Raw genomic sequence first — 22,296 nt, 5'->3', positions numbered from 1 at the left:
TGCTGTATACCCACGCCAGACACACAGAGGGCAAGGCCTTTGTTCATTCATTCTGGGCCAAGAAGCATCTGCTTTTCTTCCTGAGTCCCCCCAGCCCCCACCACATGTCCCCTACCTCCCTGGCTACTCTTCCAGGCCTCTCATCCTTTCTGTGGCCCAGCAACTGAAGGGTTGAAGCTGGGCCCAGCAGGGGGCCTCCTGGACACTTCTCCAGGCCAAGGCTGATGCCTGTTCTGGTGGGTCAGTGCCCCTGCACTCAACAAGCATTTACTGAGTATTGACAGAGTAGAGACCTTGCGGAGGGGAGGAGGAAGCTTGTTGGGGAGAGGGTGGAGGACAGGGTAGTCGAGGACCTGGGGTGGGGGGAGAGAAGGAGATGAGATCAGCTAGAGGTGAAGAAAGGAAGGTGGAGCTGGGTGGTGGGCCCCCAGGGTAGGCAGGCCCTGGCCTGAGGGAGCTGAGGGCTGGGGCAGCTTCCATGCGGAGCCCTGGATGTTTTGTGCTTTGCTCCAGGATTATTACTACTTGTCCGTCAAGGCCCTGTACACAGTTGGTTACAGCACATCCCTTGTCACCCTCACCACTGCCATGGTCATCCTTTGTCGTTTCCGGTAAGACCCCACACCCCTGCCACCCACACACCAGCAGCATTCAGAGTAGCAGCACCATAGCTCAGAGCCCTGGCTCTGACCCACCCACCCCTACCCTCTCCTCTGGATATCAGCCCTGGAGGGCCCTTAGAAGGTGTTTCCCCCACTCTTACACTAACAGGTGGGAAACTCCATCCGAGAGAGGGCAACTGATATGTCCAGGGCCACGCAGCAAGGGGAACCTGAGCAGGAGACCCCCCATGTCTCACTTTTATCTTCCTGGTCCAAGGGACAGAGGCCACAGGAGGGGAAAGTCTGGTGTCTCAGAGTCATGGAGCAAGACAACAACGGCCTGGCTGTGAGGGAGGATGTAGAGATGTGGAAAGGTGGGGAGCCCCCGAGTCAGAGCCGTGGAGCTGGCCCAGAGCAGAGCTTGGAGTGGAGGAGGAGGTGCCATGGGGCTCCTCACTTCAAGGCCTCTTCTTCCCCCGGCCTGCTGGTGTAGGAAGCTGCACTGCACCCGCAATTTCATCCACATGAACCTGTTTGTGTCGTTCATGCTGAGGGCCATCTCTGTCTTCATCAAAGACTGGATCCTCTACGCAGAGCAGGACAGCAACCACTGCTTCATCTCCACCGTGAGTGTGTGGAACCCTGGCAGGAAAGCCCTTCCAGGGCTCCCTTCCCTGTGACCCCCCCCCACCCCCTCTGCCATCCAGGTGCTTTCCTGCTGGGACAGTGACTGTCCCCAGGGAACGCAGAAATCCAGGAAGGATCATGAGTTGCTAGCAACCAGCGAGACCCTAGCTCGATGTCATTTCCTGTCCCTCAGTCTGTATGTGTACTTGATACACAGTGTACTTGGCACACATGGCAGAGCTGATGTGGAGGGTCGGATGGAAACACAGAGTCTCGGTGGCCCAAGGAGAGAGGGTTTGCCTGGCCTCTGGTCATTTCACTAACTGGTGACAGAGCCGAGGGGCTGCTTGGTTGGGATCTCTCCAGACCATCTCCCCAGTTCTCATACCTTTGGAGGTAAGCAGAGCATATAGGTTTTGGTGGAATAAGATGGAAAGAACAGCCCAGGGCACAGGGGCTTGACCCAAGAGAGCACACTTGGAGGGGTCGGGGTGGGCCCCTCTTGTCCGAGATTTCTGGGGACCAGGAGTCTCCCCATTGATGTCTAAAAACTTCATTTGACTAAGAAGCCTCCTGCAGGGTCCTCTGTACTCCCCGACTGACAAGGATGCAGGGTTGGAAAAGCAGAGGGGCTGGAGAAGGAGCAGGAAAGTTGGGGGAGAATGAACCTGGGGAGAGGAGCGGGCCCGCTGCTCACCCTTCCCCCATCCTTTTCTGACACGCCTAGAGTTGTCTCTGTGGACAGCTTCAACTCACAATCATAGGATGCTGCCATTCTTAACTCTTCAAATCCAGGAACCTTGAGTCTTGCAGATCTGTGGGGTGCTTGAGCCCAAACATGCCTGAGCAGAAGGACCCCCAGGATTCTCCGTGCTCCTGCTGGGCTGGGTTTTCAGGGCTGGGTGGGAGCCTGCAGTGGGGGCTTCATGCCTCCCTCACCTTCCCCACCCTCTTTGCAGGTGGAATGCAAGGCTATAATGGTTTTCTTCCACTACTGTGTCGTGTCAAATTACTTCTGGCTGTTCATCGAGGGTCTGTACCTCTTCACCCTGCTAGTGGAGACCTTCTTTCCTGAGAGGAGATACTTCTACTGGTACACCATCATAGGCTGGGGTAGGTCACTGACTGTGGCCAGTGCTCAGGCCACATGGCTCAGGCCTCATGGCCAGGTATGTCCTTGGTCCTGCTGTCAGGGAATGTTAGGTCAGGGAAGGGAGGCGCTGCCCTGTCTGCAGCTGATGGTATCTCTGGTTCTTGGACCCTTTCTTGCTCTTCCTGCCCATTGAAAGCCCACTGTCTGAAAGACATGGTATGCACAGGAGTCCTTCTGAGAAGGGAGATAGACAAAGGTCTGAGGGATACATGGGCCTGCAGAGACAGAGGTGTGAGGAACAGTTAGGGTCCCCAAGACCCCAGGTCTGAAAGAGACACCTGCCCATTGGGTCAGACACCCCCTGGGAGCCCAAATCTGAGGGGACCCCAGGACCTGTTGGTTTTCTTGTCGTCACCAGGCTTCTTTTCTTGTTCTTCCAGGGACACCAACTGTGTGTGTGTCTGTGTGGGCTATGCTGAGGCTCTACTTCGATGACACAGGGTGAGTACGTGTCCAAGAGCCAGGGCCCAGAGCCCCGAGAATGTTCTTACAGATGGGCCTCAGTGGCTCCCCTGACTTCACGTTAATAGCCCCTGACTGCACCCCAATCCCCTGCCCCCGACTGTACCCTGATCGCACCACGGGTGGACCTACTCAGCCATATCTCAGCCGGATCCTAGTGAGAATGTGCAAGGTTTCAGAGGCCCTCTCCATGGCTGGGCCCAGCTCTGAGTGTCCTGTTTTCCTTTCAGGGAGGGGAGGAAGGCTGTTGAGGGTGGGGTCGCACCTTCACAATCCTGAAGGGGGAACATGGCCCTTGCCCAGGAGCCCACTGGTGATTCTAAGAGGGAAGGACCAGGACACTAGAAGAACCAGAGCTGGGCTCCAGTCTGCAACATGCCTGAAAACTCCCTTTCCAGCCAGCCCGTCCTCAGACAGCTGCAAGGGAAAAGGGCCACAGTGGGGCTGTCAGCGTTGGCTTGTAGGCATCCCAGCACTGAGCTTAATCTCTCATCTTTCTGTCTGTCTTTCAGCTGCTGGGATATGAATGACAACACAGCTCTGTGGTGGGTGATCAAAGGCCCTGTGGTTGGCTCCATAATGGTGAGTATCCTTGGGCAAGGATGGGGAAGAGACAGGGGCCTGGACAGAAGGCAGGAGAAGGGGCCAAATACAGAAGCCACTGCATAAGCCAGCCTTCTCCTTTTTCCTGGCTACATTATATTTGGCAACATGGAGACACTAGTTATGTAGCTAGTCCCCTAGTATTGGACATATATATTTTCTCATTTTTTCCTCATAATGAAAAAGTGCTACTAGGAGCAATTCTGTGCATAATTTTGAACATGAGTATTTCTTTAGACTAAATCTCTAGAAATGGAATTGTTGGGTGGGAAAGAGTACCTCTTATCTTTGTCAGTGCTTACAATATCAATCATTTAAATTTTTGCACAGGCTCCTGGGGAATATTGGTAGCTCATTGTTTTAATGTGAATTTCTCCATATTGCTAGCGCAGTGAGGTACTTTTCCCCAGACATTTATTGACAACTTGCTTTTATTCTGATCATTACCCGTTTATTTCTCTTGCTCATTTCTCTTTTGGTTGCTTTGCTCAGTTGTCTTCCTAATTGTTTCAAAGATAGTAACGCTTTATTTGTTAAGTATGTTGTAAGTATATTTCCAAGTCTGCATAATTTTATACAAACTGTCAAGTTTTGTCTTCATAAGTTTTGAAACTTGTATCTTTTTACGGGAGCCTTTCCCCATCCTAAGACATACAAGTATTCTTAGTTGTTTTATAACATTTTTATGGGTTGGATTTTTATATATTTGTCCCCAATCTAGCTGAATTTTTATTTCTTTGATCTGAAATGATATCTAATCGTCTTTAGTTTTTTTTTTCTCCCAGTGGATAGATAGTCTACCCTCTCATCTTTTTATTAAATAGACCATCGTTTTTCAATTATGTTGAAATATCCTTTTATCGTGAATATTCAGTATATTCTACTGGTATTCAGTGCTATGTTACTAATCTATTTGGCTGTGTCTGCAGTGAATGCCTCCTTGTGGTAGTTATTATAACCTGGTAGCAGGTTTTGATGTCTAAATCAAATATGTTATAATATCCTCTTCTTCATTCTTTTTTTCCTTCAAAATTTTCTTACACATTCACTCTTTCAGGTGAACTGTCAAATATCCTTGTCAAGCTGCAAAAAGAGTGTGTTGGAGACATTTAGAGAAATTGCATTAAATCTATAAATTAATTTGGAGAAGTGATTTTCTTAAAATATGGAGTCTTCCTCTCCAAGAACATGGCCTGATCCCTCTCCATTGATTCAGTCTTTCCCATGGAGTCATTTTGTCCAGCTTTTCCTATTGTCTTGTTCAGTTTAGCTCTGGAGTGTTTTCCAGGGGCGCCTGGGTGGCTCAGTGGGTTAAAGCCTCTGCCTTCAGCTCAGGTCATGATCCCAGGGTCCTGGGATCGAGTCCCGCATCGGGCTCTCTGCTCAGCAGGGAACCTGCTTCCCTCTCTCTCTCTCTGCCTGCCTCTCTGCCTACTTGTGATCTCTGTCAAATAAATAAATAAAATCTTAGCGTGTTTTCCAGTTTGGGTTTGTATTGTGTCTGGGACTCATTCTGTCATTGTATGTTCTAGTGGGTTACAGCTGGTGCGTAAGGAAGCAGTTCGTTTTGTGTATTTTTTCTTTTCTTGGCTACTTTTCTTTCTTTCTTTCTTTTTTTTTTTTTTTTAATATTTTATTTATTTATTTGACAGAGAGAGAGCAGGAACACAAGCAGGGTGAGTGAGAGAGGGAAAGCAGGCCTCCTGCCGAGCAAGGAGCCTGATGCAGAGCTCGATCCCAGGACCCCGAGATCATGACCTGAGCTGAAGGCAGATGCTTAACCGACTAAGCCATGCAGGCGCCCCTATTCCTTAGTCTGGACGAGGATGGTGTTTGCTATATAGTTTTGAGCAGTTATTCTTCATTGAATTAGGAAAGTTTTTATTTCTGGCTTATTTTAGTGTGTATTTTTAAAAAATCAGGGAATCAAAAGTGTTTTGGAAACATTTTTTAAAGTGGTCTCTTCCCTTAGTGATGGACTTTTACAGTATTCCAGTTTTTCTTCTTATGAACAATGCCACAATGGATATATTTGTGCATATCTGAGTGTGTGAATAAGTCTTTAGAGTAAATCTCCAGGAGTGGAATTTCTGGGACAAAGAGTATGTATGTTTAACATTTTCATAGATGGGGTGCCTGGGTGGCTCAGTGTGTTAAGCTTCTGCCTTCAGTTCAGGTCATGATCCCAGGGTCCTGGGATTGAGCACCTGCCTCTCTGCCTACTTGTGATCTCTCTCTCTCTCTCTCAAATAAATAAGTAAATAAATCTTAAAAAATTTTTTTTCATAGATATCAAATGAGCAGAATCCGAGATTGCTCATTTCTCATGTCTTTGTTGATGTTTTGATCATTGAACTATTCACTATCTTACGGGGGATAAGGGTAGCTTATTGTTTTAATCTGTTAATGTAAGAAATATTAGTATATTTTGACTTTTTTGGTTTTGTTTTTTGAGTTTTTTTGCATTTCTGGTATAAAAGCTTTAGGCCATGATCTGTTTGTTCTTCTAATGCAGTGATAAATTCTATTTGTTAGTATCTTATTTATAGTTTTTGAATTACTCTTTGTAAGTTCTCTGGGGCTTTGTGTTTGTGTGTGTGTGTGCATGTGTATTTGTATGCTTTCTTTGTTGTCTGGGATTTGTTTTTTTGTTTTTTTAATTTAATTTAATTTTTTATAAACATATTTTTATCCCCAGGGGTACAGGTCTGTGAATCGCCAGGTTTACACACTTCACAGCACTCACCATAGCACATACTCTCCCCAATGTCCATAACTCCACCCCCCCCACCCAGCCCCCCTCCCCCTATCAACCCTCAGTTTGTTTTGTGAGATTAAGAGTCACTTATGGTTTGTCTCCCTCCCAATGTTTTTTAAAGATTTTATGTATTTGATAGAAGGAGACACAGTGAGAGACGGAACACAGCAGGGAGAGTAGGATAGGGAGAAGCAGGCTTCCCGCTGAGCAGGGAGCCTGATGCGGGGCTCAATCCCGTGACCCTGAGATCATGACCTGAGCCGAAGTCAGATGCTTGACTACTGAGCCACTGAGGTGCCCTGTTGTCTGGGATTTGTAGTGGAGTTTTGTTAGCCTAATAAGCAACTTGTGAGGTTGTCTTTTTATTTGCTTTTAAACAATGACATAGTCTGTAAATGACATCTTCCCTAAAGGTGTTATGAAACTGGTCTGTAAAGTTAACTGGCCCCGAAGACTTTTAATGCTTATGTCTTTGATTACTTTTTAAAATTTCTCCTGAGGTCATTTCTCTACTCAGATTTTCTACACCTCCTTGATTTGATTTTGTTATTTTCTACTTTCCCATTTTGTTTGATTTTCTCTTATGATTCAAAATATTCTATACATCTGTTGTCTTGTTCTCCTTCTCATCCCTAAATTTGTTTACTTGCATTTTCTCCTTCTGGACTGACTAACCTCTGCAGGAAGCAGCAGGTTCTGTGCTGAATTCCCGGGACTGTTGGGGCCCTGGGCTTGGAGTGGGGGAGATGACTGGGAGAAATACCTTCGTGGAGAATGTAGAAACAAGCCAACAAAGCCAGACCCCCAAATAAAGTTTTTATTGATCAAGTCTACTTTTTCCCAGCTTTTTATAATGAATTTTTATCTTTCTTAATTTCCTTCTTGTAGAAGTTAAATGTGTGGCACTTTCCCCTTAGCTTTTGATTTGAATGCTTAATTATTTTATCTTCAGTATTTATTATTTTTAGTGTCAAGTTAGTGCTAAGATAGTGTGTCAAGCTCTACATTTTTAGTGTCAAGCTCTACATTTTTTTCCTCCGGCTGAAGCTGCTTTGGCCACTTTCAGAGGCTGTTGCCATGTGATCCTTTCTTTGCGACTTGTTTCCATTTATTTGCTCCCTGTCCGCCGCCCCGCCCCCTGCACCCCTTTTTCTCTGTTTAGAGAGATTTTTGTCCCTGATCTTTCTCTGAAGGTAAAGGCTATTATTGCTATTCCTGGGCATCCCTTTAATTAATAATGCTTATGGCCATCCATTCTGGTTCCCCATGTTCCATTCTTTGAACTTGGAGTTTCTCCAGAGGACAGTTCCCACCTCTGCGGGAGCCTCTTCTCTGTTGGGCATTGTTTTCCATCACCCCGATCCTGTTTGCTCTTTCTCTACCAGAAATTGCCTGCTTTTCTGGCTCACTCCGGATAATCTTTCCTATTCCTCACGATTCCTATGAAATTCTTGTTCTTTTCTCTTTTCTGTCATTTTAACACTAGTAAGTGGTGAGGTAAATGCGTGTTCTCCTGCCACCATCTTGAATTAGAAGTCGAGATGGGATTTTGACTGGATCGGGGAGGGTTGGGGCTGTAACAGGCCATGCAGAGGCAGGGCTGTGGAAGCCTTGGCCCGGAATCAGCTCTATTTTTCTTCGCTCTTCAGGTTAACTTTGTTCTCTTCATTGGCATCATCGTTATCCTTGTGCAAAAACTTCAGTCTCCGGACATGGGAGGCAATGAGTCCAGCATCTACTTGTAAGTACCTTCATGTGAATGCCATTGTCACTTCCAACAGCTGTGTGGGCCCTGCACTCGAGTCACAGGAGAAGGCCTAGGTTTCACTGACAGGGTATTTGCAAGGTTTCTTTCTGATTAAAGTGCCATTAAAATGTAGTTGCCTGCCTATCCTTCAGCCAACCCAGCTGCTAATCTGCGTGGTGGGAGGGAAGAAAGAGAGGATGAGATGGTCAGATCCTGTGTCACACGAGGAAAATCAAGGTGGAAAACACCAGATTCCTTAGGGTAGTTAGGGCCTTCATTGTTTAGCAGTTGGATTTCCTTTGGGGATCTTGGGTCTGTGGGAAGTTCATGAATGCCACTGGATGCACCGTTGCCTGATGTCCCCACCACCAGCCCAGTGTGTGCAAGTTGCTCAGGCCTAACTAGCAAGCCAGGCAGACATTTTTGCTGGTCTGGGTATTGGAAGGGGGGAGTCCTTTCTCTTCTCTACCTTCTTTCAGGGCAGCTTTATCTCTGGGTCTGGTCTTCCTCCTGCAGCTCCCCCTCCTCCTCCCTGAGCAGACATACACTGATATGTTTGAGATCCAGGGGGTTTGGGGGCAACCCTTACCATTGAGCATGGGTTTTCTCCACTTCCATGGCCATTTGACTTGCTTTCTACAAGTATTTTTGGAGTCACTAACAGCTTGTCCCACTTGTTCTGTCAGCCTTCCCCCAGCCTTCCACCTGTTCTGAGTCTAAGCATCTTCTATTTCACCCATCTTGCCTGATGATCCCAAGAATGACCAGCTGGTGGGTGTATGGGGTTTGGAGACATTTCTGATGCTGATGAGGAAGGTCAATCCCCTGTGGTTGGCTGGAAGGGCCAGATGGGCACAGAATATTGGAGGGCAGTCTAGTGGTCTGTCCATAGGCAAGGTAGAAAATGTGTTGCCTCCTCGGTTTTTTAAGAAGAGGGCAGGTTAGAAGGAGCCGTGGTCTTCTCATGGCATCGGTGGGGGATTGGTCCTGCCTTCATCAGCCACGCCAACCCCAGGCTCAGAACCCTGATGGCTACCAGTGGACAAGTGGGACAGCACAGAGAGACCCAGCAGAGGGTTCTCCACAGCTGACCATTGTACTGCATAGAAGGGGAGGGAGGAACTACCCAGAGACCAGCCCCAGATCCTTCCGCTCCTTGGGGCTTCCCCGGGGAGGTAGAGCTTGCCCTTGGTCTATAGGTTTAACTTGGGCACTTTGCTTGTGGAAGTCCTTCTTGTGGGGGTGGGGGCTCTGCCCAGGGCCTGGGGTGGTCAACCTTTTTTCCCTTGCATTGAGTATGATTACATTACATTAGAAAAGATCCTCTTTTTTTTTTTTTTTGCTATGCATTTACTGTCTTCTTTTTTTTCATGTTTTGGCCAACCCAAACATTGTTTCATGTTTTTGCTTATGTGTATGTGTTATGTCGTCAAAAATTATATATAAATCATAAAGTTTCTGAGGCCTTGTACTGGGGGGGGGTCATCCATGGGGTTGGCTCCCTGCAACTAAGTGCCCTTGAGGGGTCATCCCTGTCTTAGTCTCCAGAACCCCCAAAACAGGGCCTTCCTGCTTCCCTCACCTCCCCTCTGCCGTCGGCACTCATGCCCTCGTGTCTGCACCCATACGGTTATTTCAGACATAGGGGGCTAGCAGTAGTGAAGGAGCCCTTTTCTCTCCTTTGAGCTGTAGCTTTCATTCCCCCTACTCTTTGCTTCCTTGTAGGAAGTGTTTTCTCTTCTTTGGTTCCTGGGATCTCTTCTCTGGGAGGCTCTCCCCACTTCCCCTCACTCTGCCTGTGTAGGGAGGCACACAGGGACCCAGCTACAGCCTAAATAAGGACACTCCACGGACCCCAACCCCACACTTCAGCTCAGACATCTTGTCCCAGGCAGTAGGAAGCCCCAGGGTCTGGTGGAGAGAAGGGTGGGGCTGGGGGGGGGGGCTTTCAAGTTACCACAGACTGGGAGCTGTAGTCTTTGGGCCTTCCTGATGTGTAGATGACCATTTCTCAAAGTGGTTTCTACATTTAAGTGCCCATGTTGAAAGAACCAGCTGGTTGGTTTGCTTCCATTCTGGGAAAAAAAAAAAAAAATCATCTTGCTATCTGCATATATCCTCTTCTTAGAGAAAACCTGTACTTGTCTCCAGCCCCAGAGATGGAAAACTCAGATGTGGTCTGTAAGCCAGTGGGGAGGGCTGACGCGGGATAAGGGATCAGTTTGATCCTATGAAATTTAGCAACATTTCTGAGCATTTGCAGGGTCAGGGACACCCAGGGAGGGACAATCAAAGTGACGGTGCTGCTGGGGACTGCAGAGCTCCTAACAACACTTGCCACTCTGACCATGCACAGTTTGTGCTCACAGACACCCAGTGAATCTGATGGGCTGAGTTGCCAACTGTTCAGGATAATCCTCGTTTTACAGCTTAGGGAACTAGTTGTCAGTGAAGTGAAATGAATCCAGTAGGAACGAGTGGAGCCATGGCTCTGGGACAGCAGGGGCCCTTGGCTCTAAGCTTGACTGCACTGTCTTTCCTGTCCTCCAGGAAGTTACAGACGAGAGATGGTCCCTAAATAAGGGGATAAACAAGGATTCCTGGAAGAAGAGGCCCCAGTGGGATCCGGCCTTGTAGAGAACATCCCCACCTGGAGTGCTTTGGGCCCGGGAGGTGTCTGCTGTTGGGGAGCGGAGACTACGGGGGTGGTGGAAGGAGGGGAAGGGCCAGGACCTGGTGGGAGAGGAGATTTCAGGGCTGTGCCCGAGTCCCCTTGGTCCACCAGAGGTATGTGTGGGGCTGAGAAGCCCCTTCTGATCTGCCCACAACAGCTTTCTGGTTTTTTCCTCTGTTTCCAGAACAAATTTAAGCCTGAGAGTCCCCAAGAAAGCCCGAGAGGACCCCCTGCCTGTGCCCTCAGACCAGCATTCACTCCCTTTCCTGTAGGTTGGTTCCAGCTGCTCAGATGATAAGGGTTTGAGACACGGCTTCTGTTGGGGGCTTGGAGGCCTGCAGAGGGCGGCGACACTGAGCCACCCACACTCTCACCTGAGGCTTCTGATGGAATGAGGGGCTGGCCTCAGGCCTTGGGCAGTGGCCAGGCGTGGAGTGTGGGCCTGGGTCAGGTTTGGCATGTGCTCTGGTTCCCTTCGGTCTGGGGTTGGGGCTAGGGCTCAGCCTGAGGCTGGGGTCAGGGTTAGTCTGCCCTTTCCTGCCCTGAGCTCTGTGAGGCACCAGCTGCTCAGAAAGGGAAGGGTGAGGTCCCCGCACAGGCACCAGTTGTGCTGAGACCGCCTCCAGGAGCTGGCTGTCCTCCCAGCGGGCTCCCCAGGTCTGCTCCCAGCGGGTGTTGGAAGCTGCTTCTCAGGTCTGAGGTGGGGGAGGGAAACCCCACACGTACTTCGCTTGGGGACCTCACAGAGCCAGTCTGCATGGCCTCTTGGGGTAAAGGAAGGAGGTTGTCGCTAGTGATGTCGCTAGTCAGCAGGGCTGCGTCATACCCAGTGTCTGAAGGATGGCATTGACTCTAAAGACAGGCTCTGTCATGGCAGAAATGCAGCCAGGAAGCTGTCAGCCCAGGAACTCAGCCCACAGCCTAAGGCTCCTAGTTCACATGGAGGTCCATTTTCTACTTCCAAAGCACCCCTACCCTATCGGGGAGCACCCCTTCCCCATAATTCCTGTTAAGGATCAGCAGCGGGGAATGGTTACTCCCATTTTGCAGATGAAGAAACTGAGGCCTGAGACCACCCAGCAAGTCACTGTCTAGACAAAGCCTTGAGCTCAGGAGCCCTGCCCCCAAGGCTGGGGAGGGGGCACAGACCCTGAGTTTGTCCTCAGTGGTAGGGGAGGAGGTAGGAGCGGGCAGGGGAGCTCCAAGATCTGCTGAGCTGAGCTTCTGGCTGGAGTGCCGGTGTGGTGTGCAGTGCTTCCCCAGGTGCTGGGCCAGGGTTCCAGGGGGATATGGCATCTCAGGGCCACGAGGGACCCTATGGGGAGTGTTTGGCTCAGGCTGAGATGTTCCACGGGCCCACCCGGTGGCCCAGCACCACACTGCTGGCCAGGAGCAGCGTGGAGTAGACACGGTGCTGCCCTCCGGGGCGGGCGGGGTGGGGGGGCTCCAGCCTTCTGTGGGGTGTTCCCTGGGACCGCCTAGCCCAGGGCATGCCGCACACAAAGGCACCAGAGCTTCCATGGAGGTTAGCCTGTGACAAAAACAGGCCTCGAAAATCCATGTGCTGCCTCCCTGAGTTAGAGGCCAGGGCTCCCTGGTTTCCAGAAGGAGGCGTGGACCCTGTACCTGCTATGGGGCTCTTCAGCCTTCTGATCCATTCCCACCCAGCACCCTGGCCTGTCTCTTATCTCCCTTCAGGTCCAAATCAAAACTGAGCTCACCAGCCAGTCTGGGGTTACGTCTTCCTCTTGATTCCTTTCCCCTTTTTCACCAACTGTAGTAACTCCTGAGAGGTTGCGACATCTCTTCCTTTCTCACACCTGTCTCTGGCTTTTCTGCCACCCTTTCGTATGCTTTTCCGTATGTCCTTTTGTGCAGAGCCAGGGAGGTTTTGGGAGAAGTGGTGTTTGGGAAGAAAGACACTTAGTTTTGTCCCTAGGTTCTTCTTCTCCCGAGAGCCCTCCCAGGCATCAGGTCCCCCCACTTTATTCTGCTCCTCCCAGCAGAGACCCACATCTTGACCAGGGGTCTGAGCTCTCAGCTAACTTGCCACTAAGTGGCCTTTAGTGTTAGAAATCAGAGGAGAAGAAATCAGAGGAGTCTGTATTTACTGTGGCCAGGGCCCAGGAAGGGCAGGGATAACCCTTTGGGAGTTCAAGGAGGAGAAGTCTCAGAGGAGAGCAGCTGAAGCTTTAGAATTTGGGGTGAGGGCTTAAGACCGGCACGTAGGGGGCCACATCTGAGGTTTGGGCTCTCAGGCGCCTGGGCACCAACCAGGCTACTGGCTGTAGGAGAAAGTAGCCAGCTTTCCAATCTGGGCCAGGCAGAGATAAATCTGGAGATGAGGAGGGCTCCCATTCCTGAATGTGCAATTAAGCTCTTTTAAGTTGTGAGAAAAACATACCTTTGAGTGTCTATCCATCTCTTTGTATGTATACGAAGCAGACCTTTGACATTCACTGACACGTGAAGAAACTTCTCAAATACATAACTTCCTCACGACAGTGCTTCTCAGGCTTTGAGCTGTCTGTGGATCACCTCTGGGTCCTGTGAAAAGGTGGATTCTGAGCCAGCAGTGCTGGAGGTGGTGGGGGGCGGGCACCTAAGATTCTGCATCTCTAAGAAGCTTGCAGGTGGTGCTGATGCCACTGGTCTGGGCAGCACCAAGCATTGTGCCGTCCCTCACATCCCATGTCTGTCAGGTGAGCCAGTGGTGGTTCTCACCGTGCCATCTGGTGCGGACCGAGAGGTGCTGGTTATTAAATGAGAACCACGCACCTGATGGAGGCAAGGGTTCTGGAGCGACCTCGGCTTGCCTCATCTTTTAAGTATGTGACTCCGATTCTTGCCTCAGCAAAATGACATGTGTGCCCAGGTCAAGGACCTTTAGACTTCCTCTCAAAGAGCTGGAATCACAAATTATGAATCGGTGAATGCCCAAGGTCTGGTCTCATCGTGTGTCTCTGTTCTCATGTGCATCCGAGCCCCTCAGCTCAGGTCACCGGCAGGTACTAGGGGCTCTGTGCCATGTGGCGCCCGAGGAGGGTTTGTGGAGGAGGCCACTCTTTTGCTATATGATGAGGTGATACAGTGTTTGACCTGGGTCTTATATGTTTATCAGAGAAGGAAAAGAAGTGTCTAAGGCTTGTCCCCACCTAAGTGCCAGTGGGACCGTAAAGAGCTGGGACAGATGGAAATTCAGCCTGACCTCTCTGAGAAGGTGGAAATTCTGTGCCCTACCCAGCAGAATATAGAGCGAGCCTGACCCCCGGGGCTCCCCTCCTTTAAGATGACTTGTTTCTGCAGGCTGTGGGCAAGCACCCAAAAGATGCCCCTCCAGTCCCTGCCTGCGGAACTTTGATCAGGAAGCCTAGCCCAGCATTGTGCTGTGAAACCCTCAGCAGGAATGGACATGCCCTGGACCATGCTGTGCAGTATGGGAGGCGCTAGCTAATGTGTGGCTGTTGAGCTCTTGTGAGGTGGCTAGGGTAACTGAGGAAGGTGTATTTCTAGCTTGATTTAATTTTAATTCAAATAGCTGCAGATGGGTCATGGCTGTCCTGTTGGATAGTGCAGAGTTCGGTTAATTAGCCGTCTCTTCCATCCATCCCACTTCTGTTGACCCTGTACACCCACACCAAGCTGCCTGGGAGTTCAGAGAGGAGGAGGTCCCCGCAGAAGAGGGAGAGGTGTAGAGGAAGAAGACCAGTGGACACCCAAGCCCAGAACGGGCTTGATTTGGGCTGGGTCTGCCCAGGCTGGGCGGTGCGAGGTCCACGGCATGGGTTTCCAGCTGTCCATCTTGCTTCGAGACCTCTGGCAAGGCCGTGCTCCGGGCCTGGCGCTGACTCAGCAGACAGCTTCTGGGGTGGGGGGCCCTGCTTGAGACCCAGGCCCGCCCCTGCCTTCAGAACACCCGTGCCCTCCAGCTCCCCTCACCTGCTGCGGACCCGGTGTGAGTGCTCATTGTGTGCGTATGTCTCCATGCACACACCTGTCCACGTCTGGGCATGCCTTTCTATGTCCAGAGCTGACCACATCTTGGCCCCTGGCTTCCTCATTCTCTTCTGTGTCACTGCCCCCGCCCTGGCTCTGCACCTGGGCTCCTCTGCCCTCCCTTGAGCCACGCGTCGCTCTAGGTTCCCCTCAGTTCCTTCATTGCCCAATGCCCCCAGCTGACAGAAGTGCTGATCTTGTCACACCCAGCAGCTGCGTGCAGAAATGCTACTGCAAGCCACAGCGGGCTCAGCAGCACTCCTGCAAGATGTCAGAACTGTCCACCATAACTCTGTAAGTGTGCGAGGCGTGGCTGCGGCCGGGGGTCCCGGAGGGGAGGGGGCCGCATGCTGCCACTGCCGCCCGGAGCTTTGCACATGCTAGCTGGCCGAGGGTGGAGAGCGAGCCTGTACCTCCAGCCCAGCGGTTTCTCCGCTGTTGCATGTTGGTGTCTGTGTGTCTTGTGAATTCTCTGCAACCTCAAGCCATCGGGGTGGGGGGGTGGGGGGTGGGGGGCTGTGGGGACGGAGCTGTGGTCCCTGTGGGAGCAGCCTCCTTGCTGCTGCCACGGTGCATGGTTTTCCCTTGAATCCCCCACTCTTCTGGGCTTCAGTCTTTGCACCCGCCAAATTAGTTCTAAGAGTCTTAGAGCCTGAGTTCCTATACACTGGACCCTCACCCCCGAGGAACCTTGCTCACACTTCCTGTGCTAAGAGGCTTAATCCTCACAGTGACCCTATGAGGTGGGTCCTTGTAATAACCTCATTTTACAGATGAGAGAACTGAACACAGAGAGGGGAAATACTCACTCAAGGTCCCATCCCTGGCAGAGCGAGGATTTGAACCCAGGGAGTCCTCGGCACAAAGGCCCAGGGCATTTCTAACTGAAGATCAGTCTTCCTTTGGAAATCCCTTGACGTGGGGGAGCCCACCGTAATTTGGGCGGCTCGGACCATTGGAAATTCTTCCTTGTGTTTTTTTAGGGATCTTCTGTCCATCGATGCCCCCTTGGGGGCAGAAGGACAGAGGCTGAGGCTTGTGTCACAGTCTCTGTGGCTTAATCAGATAGGGTGATTCTGCGACTGTCTTCAGAGGGTTCCCTAGGCTCACACCATGTGTCCCCATTCCAAGGCCTTTGGTCCGCTCTGAAGTATATTGGTCCCAGAACTTTGGGCCCTCATGGCCTCCTCGTCTGCACCCCACTTCTCTGTCTGCCAAAGTGGTGACCGTCTGCTCTGACAGAAGTCCCCAACCATTCCAGGGGTGCTTCTGGGCCACCAATGTCACCCTTGCTGCCATTTGCCACCTGGCCAGGGACTGGGAAGGGCCTGAGCTCATGTCTGGAAGGTCCCTGCTTCTCACACATGGAACCATCCAACCACTGCCATGTGAAAGCTGAAGAGGTTTGGCCTTTTGGTTTCTAAGAACTTTCAAACTGCGGGGATGGATCCCTGCAAACAGGCCCAGGGAGGGAGGGAGGGAGGAAGAGGGCACAAACCACAGGCGCGTCTGAGTGCCACCTTTCCTCCCAAGCCCCTTCAGTTAAACTTTGCTTGTGAGGTAACCCCCACCTTTGGTCAGCGTCATAAAGGGGCCCACAAGTGTCCACATGCCTGAGTTTCCAGGCTACCTGCCACTTCTTTTCAGGCTTTCGTCCTTTAGCCATGCGTTGCCCCTTACCACGGGGGACACAGAGAAGAGCAGGACCCGAGCCCCGGGTCACATTCAGGTTTCAGAACTCTGAGGCTTTCCCATGGCCTGTGTGTTTGTTTGTCCCTTCCTGGGCAGGAACCTTCTGAGTGTGAGTCCCCAGCCTGGCACGAGCTGGCCAGGGAAGCTAACTGATAAGGGAAGCACCAAGAGCATCTTCAAGGATCCACAGTCTGAGAGAGGACAGCCCACTCGAGGACACCTGGGCTCAGGGTGGGACCTACTCCCATCCTTTTGGCGCCAGCTCTGGCCCAGGGCGCCCGGGCCCTGCAGAACTGGCTGCCTGTGGCCAGGGGTAGAAGGGTCGGGCATCTGCCCACGTGGTGCTGCTTGCTTCTGTGGCTCAGCCTTTGTCCACCTGAAGGTTTTCCCAGGGTACTCCAACCCCCTTCCTCTGTGTCTCCTTCTCTGCTTCTCTTTCTTCCCTTCTCTCTCTCTCCTTCCTTCTCTCTCAGTTGGGAAGCCAAGGGCCTCACACAGACCCCATGGATTCAACTCCTGAAATCTGGAGGCCCCACATTCAACAGAACATTTTCTCCCAGAAAGGCTAGGATGGGGAAGAGGGCAGGGCTCATGCAATATCCCCAAATCAAAGGGCTACCCTCCTCACCCCCCAATGTCCTCCCCCGTGGACAGGAACTGAGAGGGAGGGGAGCCAGACCTCCCATTTACCGCCCCCACTCTGATGGCTCAGAGGGCAGACCACACCTACAAGGGCAGGGCTGGGTCTTCCAGGAGATCCAGAGGGAGCCAGTATCCTGCGGTGGGCAAAGCTGGGGTCCCACTTGGAGACCCTCTGGGAACACCCCTTCCGACAGAATAGGACCCACAAGCACATGCAGTGTGGACCCTTTGGACGTCATATTGTGGCTTCTGTGCCCCTGCCCCTCAGAGCAGAGCCCCACCTCGCTGGGCCTAGTAACCAGTGGCAAGCAGAAGAATCCCAGAAGAGCAGCCTCAGGACGCAAGGAGGGCTCTTTGGCTCCATCTCTCTCTACCCCCACAAGTTCCAAGCAGGCAGCCTCATTTCCCTTGACTGTCCCCAGGTGATGGATTCCTCCAGCTTAGCTGGTGCTTGTTAATTCCCAGAGGCAGTCAGTCCTTCCTTGGATCCCTCCTGGGTCTCTCCTTCTGTGGTCCACCCCCCGGTGCCCCCCACCCCCTCCTTCATCAACACTTCCCTATCACTCCCCATGTGTGTGGCAACCCCAGGCTCAGAAAAGCCTGCTGCCTCCGTGGCCCCCCAGGGGCTGCTCTTTCCAATCACGTGGAGCTTCCATCCAGAGCAGGGGACAGTTTGCTTTGCTTGAGTGTCCATGACGTCACAAACCTTCCAAATCCTGCATTGGTCCCCATCTCCCTTTTGCCAAGGGTTTTGTACCTCCCACAAGGGGTGTCTGTAAACCCCACACTCACATATAGTGGTTCTACAGGACACTGACATGGCCTAGAGGAATGGGATGTCCACCCAGAATGTCCCAGGGGGTTCTGGAAGCCCTGATGGGTTGGCCACCCTCCCTCCAGCCCCCATGCCCTGGGAGAGAATCCTGAGTCTGTGGACAGGAGCCCCAGCTCTGGGGGAGAGCGGGGAGCTGGGACTTAGCCTCTCTGCCTTCCATGGCTCCAATGTCAAGACCTGGCCACCCTAAGAGCAAGCACTCTCTCACTCTCTCCCAACAGACGGCTAGCCCGGTCCACCCTGCTGCTCATCCCACTGTTTGGAATCCACTATACGGTATTCGCCTTCTCCCCGGAGAATGTCAGCAAGAGGGAGAGACTTGTGTTTGAGCTGGGGCTGGGCTCCTTCCAGGTAGGTGTGGTGGGTAGGGTAGGTGGGGGCTTGTGGGGAGCCAGGGCCCCAGTCTCTAATCTGCTGGTGGTTCTAAGTTCTGTAACCTAGATTCAGCCTTGTGTTTCCATGTCCGGAATAGCAGTAGAAAGAAGAGAGCTGGGAGAGCCCATTCTGCTGTCTACCGTGGGCTCCTGTGAGAACAGGTGCTGGTGTCTTCCCGTGGCTGCATCTGGGGGTTCTGAGCAAGGCCTCCCTTGGGTACCCCATCCCTCCCCTTCAGCCTGGGGGGGCGGGGAGCAGGGTGCTCTCTGGAGACCTCTGTGTCCACACCCTGACTCCAGCCTGTAGACCACGCCTCTTAGGAGCCCTGGAGCTCAGTCTTACCTACTCTGGTGTCCCCAGCACAGGACCTGGCCAAAGAGAACCAAAGAGGTGGATGAGCAAAGAGAGATACAGATGATCCAAAGAATAGTGGGAGAGGGACCATGACTCCATCCCTGAGGGCATAAGTGGTTGGGGTTGTCAAAGTGTGAGCGAGGGAGTGAGCGAGTGGGCATGAGGATGCCTAGTGAGTAAATTAATGGATGGCTGCCCAAGTGGGTCCGTGAAGGTGAGCCAGGGGCAAACTTGAGTGTCCCCCGGTAAAGTACCTCGCCCTAACCCAGCTGTTTGCCCCAGCTTCTTGAGGGTCAGGAGCTTACTCTGTAAGAGTAAGAGTAAGAGTAAGAGTAAGCTTACTCTTACTCTCCCTCCCCCAGTTTTGATTCAAGGTATTTTCCCTGTTAATGGTTCTTAGCCTGGCATGGCTGGGAGCTGTGTGGCTGCAGCCCCAGCCTCGGAGTCAGAGCCCAGGGTACTCGTCTTAGCGCAGGAATTCTAAATGCAAAGAGTACATGTAAAGGCCATATGCAGGGTAGCCGGCTGCCTCCTCTGTGTCAGGCAATTAGTCATGGTGTTTCGTGTGCTGTTAAGAGTATTTGGCCAAGGAAGTGTGGGATGGGGAGGGGGTGGGGATAAAGACATGGGTCCATTCTATCCTGGAGGGGTGCCACCCTCAGGGTCCTGCAGGCTGGTTAGGGAGCCCGAGAACATCCTGGGGAGCCATGAAAGGCTTTTTGCAGCACATGGGATGGAGTTGGCTGTTGGGAATGGGAAGGATCTGACCTAGGGGATGTGAGCTCCAAAGCCAGGTTGTAGCCACTTGGCCTCCTGAGCATGGCCATCATGGTGCAGCAGAACTTCTCCCATCTTACCGCAGATTCCTGGGCAAGGGCCCCCCATCCAGGTATGTTTCTGATTCCTGGGGTCATTCCACATTTCTGCTGCCTCCTACGCTCGCTGTGCCCAAGGTCCCTTGCTAGCATTCTCAGGTTATTTTTGCTTTCTCTCCATAGGGCTTTGTGGTAGCTGTTCTCTACTGTTTTCTGAATGGGGAGGTAAGATTCTGGCCCTCTGGCTTCTTAGCAATGGAGGTGGGAATTGCTGGGGAGCAGACGGGGCATAGCCTGCTGCCCACCAGAGCTGATGCTCCTGACCAGGGCCACGCCAGGCTCCCAGCACCTGGAGAAGGGGGAAGGCAGTGGTGCTAGAGTCTCCTGGAAGCCTGTCCTGGGCCAGAGTCTCTCTCACTTCACCTGCTATGCAAGGCATCATCTGGACTTGTAAAGGCATCCCCTGCTGAGCACAACCCTGCTTATAAGACACACCTTAGTAAAGAGAAACGGAAAGAGGAAGGCACAAAAAATGGTACCTATAGTTTATGAGGCTGTGCCAGGTAGGGGTGCCAAGTGGGGAGCTACCCAAAGTTCAGCACTGCCCCCACCAGGCCTGCCTGTCTGCCCAGACCCATCCCCTGTAGAGTGGGGACTCTGGAACTTGCGAGAAACCCTGGGAGAGGCCTGGCACCTTCTCATAGTGTGTCATTTCCAGAGCTAAGGTCTCAGGGCCTCCTGCTCCTGTTTGTTAAGGTGACGCTTTTGAACAGAGCCCAGAACAGAGGTGCTGGGCCAGGAGTGGGGGCTGAATGGGTGAGATGCGTGGGCGGAATGACCAGGAGTCATCGTACCTGTGCCTGGGTCTTGGCTCAGCACAGCAGGCTCCTTCCCTTTTTGCATCTGAGAAACACAAAGATTTGGTTCGGAGATTGCCAAGACAGCCTCCAGGCAAGGTCAGATAAGGAGAGGCGCCAGCGCCAAGCATCCAGCGGCTAGGCGAGGCGGGGGGGTGGGAGCACAGGGAGCTGGCCAGGAGACCGGTGGGGAAGGTGGGAGCTGGAACTGGAGGGCTGGGTGCTGGGACCACTCACTTGCAGGCGTGCAGTCTGTGCTCCACACAGAGGTGCTGAACCGGCGAAGGCGTAGAGAGGCTGAAGCTGGCCATGCCCTGTACATACCAGGCTAAGGGCAACATGGGGGTGTGTTCACTCAGACAGCACCTTAGCTAGCGGTTCTCGAGCCTGACTGCCTATTGGAATCCCTGGGGAACTTTACCACATACGGATGCCTTACCCCAGAGATTTTGATGTCTTTGTTTTGGGCTGTGGTCGCGGCATCCGGATTTGTAAAGCTCTCCAGGTAATTCTGATGCGCAGCCCACTGGTAATGGTCTGAGAGAGAGGGGCTCCTTCCCTGGTCTGCCTGCCCCAAGCGACTGCTTTTTAAGATTCCCCGAAAGATCCTGTGAGCCTGCGACGGCCTGGGGAATGCCAAGGCCCAGGACCAGAAGCCCGCAGAGAACAAGAAGCCATTCAAGCTCCTTGCTCAGGCCGTGCCTTGGGAAAGGAGCTCAAGTCAGCTCCTCAGAGACATTCCTTTCCCCACTGCTGGCCTGAAGGGCTGCAAGCCTTCGTCTGAGTCTGTGGGTATTGTGGGTGCCGGGGAGGGCCCCGGCAGAGCAGTCAGGTAGAAGAGGCTGTCTGGAAGTGACCGTCCCAGTTGCTCCCTGCAGGTGCAGGCGGAGATCAAGCGTAAGTGGCGGAGCTGGAAGGTGAACCGCTACTTCACCGTGGACTTCAAGCACCGGCACCCGTCCCTGGCCAGCAGCGGGGTGAACGGGGGCACCCAACTCTCCATCCTGAGCAAGAGCAGCTCCCAGATCCGCATGTCCGGACTCCCGGCTGACAACCTGGCCACATGAGCCCGTCCTCCCCTCCTTCTCTCCTCCATACACAGGCTGGGGCTGCAGGCGGGCGCCGGCCCACGCATGTTCAGCTTCTTTTCTCACTTCGGGCAGGCCCTGGGCTGGAGGCCGGGCTCCCCGAGGTGGGAGAAGGATGCAGGGCGGACCCGGGTATTGCCCCTCCCCATCTGACACTGTCCCCCCAACCCCATGGGCCCCTGGGCCCTGATCCCAACCTGTAAATACTCCACCAATTTTGAAAAGTCATCTTATCCCCACCCCTTGACCCCCTGTCCCTGCTCACCTCAGGCAAGTCCCCAGCTTCACCCTATCTTGTTTCCACCAGCCTTAGTGATCTCCTTGCCCTTGTGAATGAGGCCTTGTGAGCTGAGGCTGACCACCTTGTTTTGGGGGGAGGGGTTGGGGAGGGGCCTGCCCGAGAGCCCCCACAGTGTCTGACTTTCAGTGTGGACTCCTTGAGTCTGCTCACCACCTGAGGCTCTTCTCAGGCCAGGCCCAGTCCCTGAGGCCTGCCAGAGATCTGGCTTGGGTGCTCTGAGCATCCTTTAGTGGAGGTGAGAACTGAGCCGAGACTCCCCCATCCTCCGCCCCCAGCATCTTGGTGTCCAGGTGCCCAGCTCCTGGGTGTCAGGGCAGTGGACAGCTCCAGGACTCTTCCAATCAGAGACTCCATTTTGGGTGTGGGGCTCAGGGTTCCGGCATGTTCTGGTGCTCTTCATTTGGTAGAAGAAAAATTGCCAAGATCCAGCAATGTGGATGTGATCAGAAAGGAGATGGAAAGAGTTTGGGGGCTCGTGGAAGAAGACCTTCGCTGGCTCCATTACTTCACTCCCAACTCGAGGTGGGCGGGGGGGTTCCTCGAGTAGCCTCCCTTCTACGCTTCTCATCCCTAGGCATCAGCTGCGGGAGGTGAAAGACTCATGCCTCAGAGAGACTGCTCCCCACCCCTACCTACCACAAGGAGCCCCTAAGCCCTCCCCCTCCTCATTTCTTCTCAAGTCAAAGCCATGAATAGGATGAACCAGCCGCCTTCC

The 22,296-nt window shown here is 52.6% G+C and overlaps 1 protein-coding gene across 7 annotated transcripts in view; it reads left to right on the top strand.

The window, feature by feature from the left end:
* Positions 1-21,654, top strand: part of ADCYAP1R1 (ADCYAP receptor type I) — a 54,332-nt gene extending 32,678 nt beyond the window's left edge. For 2 of the 7 annotated variants that reach the window (XM_032872176.1, XM_032872171.1), the window contains 11 exons: positions 514-611; positions 1,096-1,228; positions 2,189-2,342; positions 2,763-2,823; positions 3,357-3,426; positions 7,855-7,946; positions 10,811-10,894; positions 14,833-14,916; positions 18,013-18,142; positions 19,519-19,560; positions 21,071-21,654. In XM_032872176.1, the coding sequence (XP_032728067.1) occupies positions 514-611; positions 1,096-1,228; positions 2,189-2,342; positions 2,763-2,823; positions 3,357-3,426; positions 7,855-7,946; positions 10,811-10,894; positions 14,833-14,916; positions 18,013-18,142; positions 19,519-19,560; positions 21,071-21,259 (1,137 nt within the window). In that variant the 3' untranslated portion in view covers positions 21,260-21,654. The remainder of the gene's footprint in view (positions 1-513; positions 612-1,095; positions 1,229-2,188; positions 2,343-2,762; positions 2,824-3,356; positions 3,427-7,854; positions 7,947-10,810; positions 10,895-14,832; positions 14,917-18,012; positions 18,143-19,518; positions 19,561-21,070) is intronic. The other 5 variants (XM_032872184.1, XM_032872202.1, XM_032872212.1 and 2 more) reach the window with 5 other exon arrangements.
* The last annotated feature ends 642 nt before the right edge of the window (positions 21,655-22,296 follow it).

This window comes from Lontra canadensis, unplaced genomic scaffold, assembly GCF_010015895.1.
Source record: "Lontra canadensis isolate GAN:19392208 unplaced genomic scaffold, GSC_riverotter_1.0 scaffold2, whole genome shotgun sequence".
NCBI lineage: Eukaryota > Metazoa > Chordata > Mammalia > Carnivora > Mustelidae > Lontra > Lontra canadensis.
This window is presented reverse-complemented; position numbering and strand designations above follow the sequence as displayed.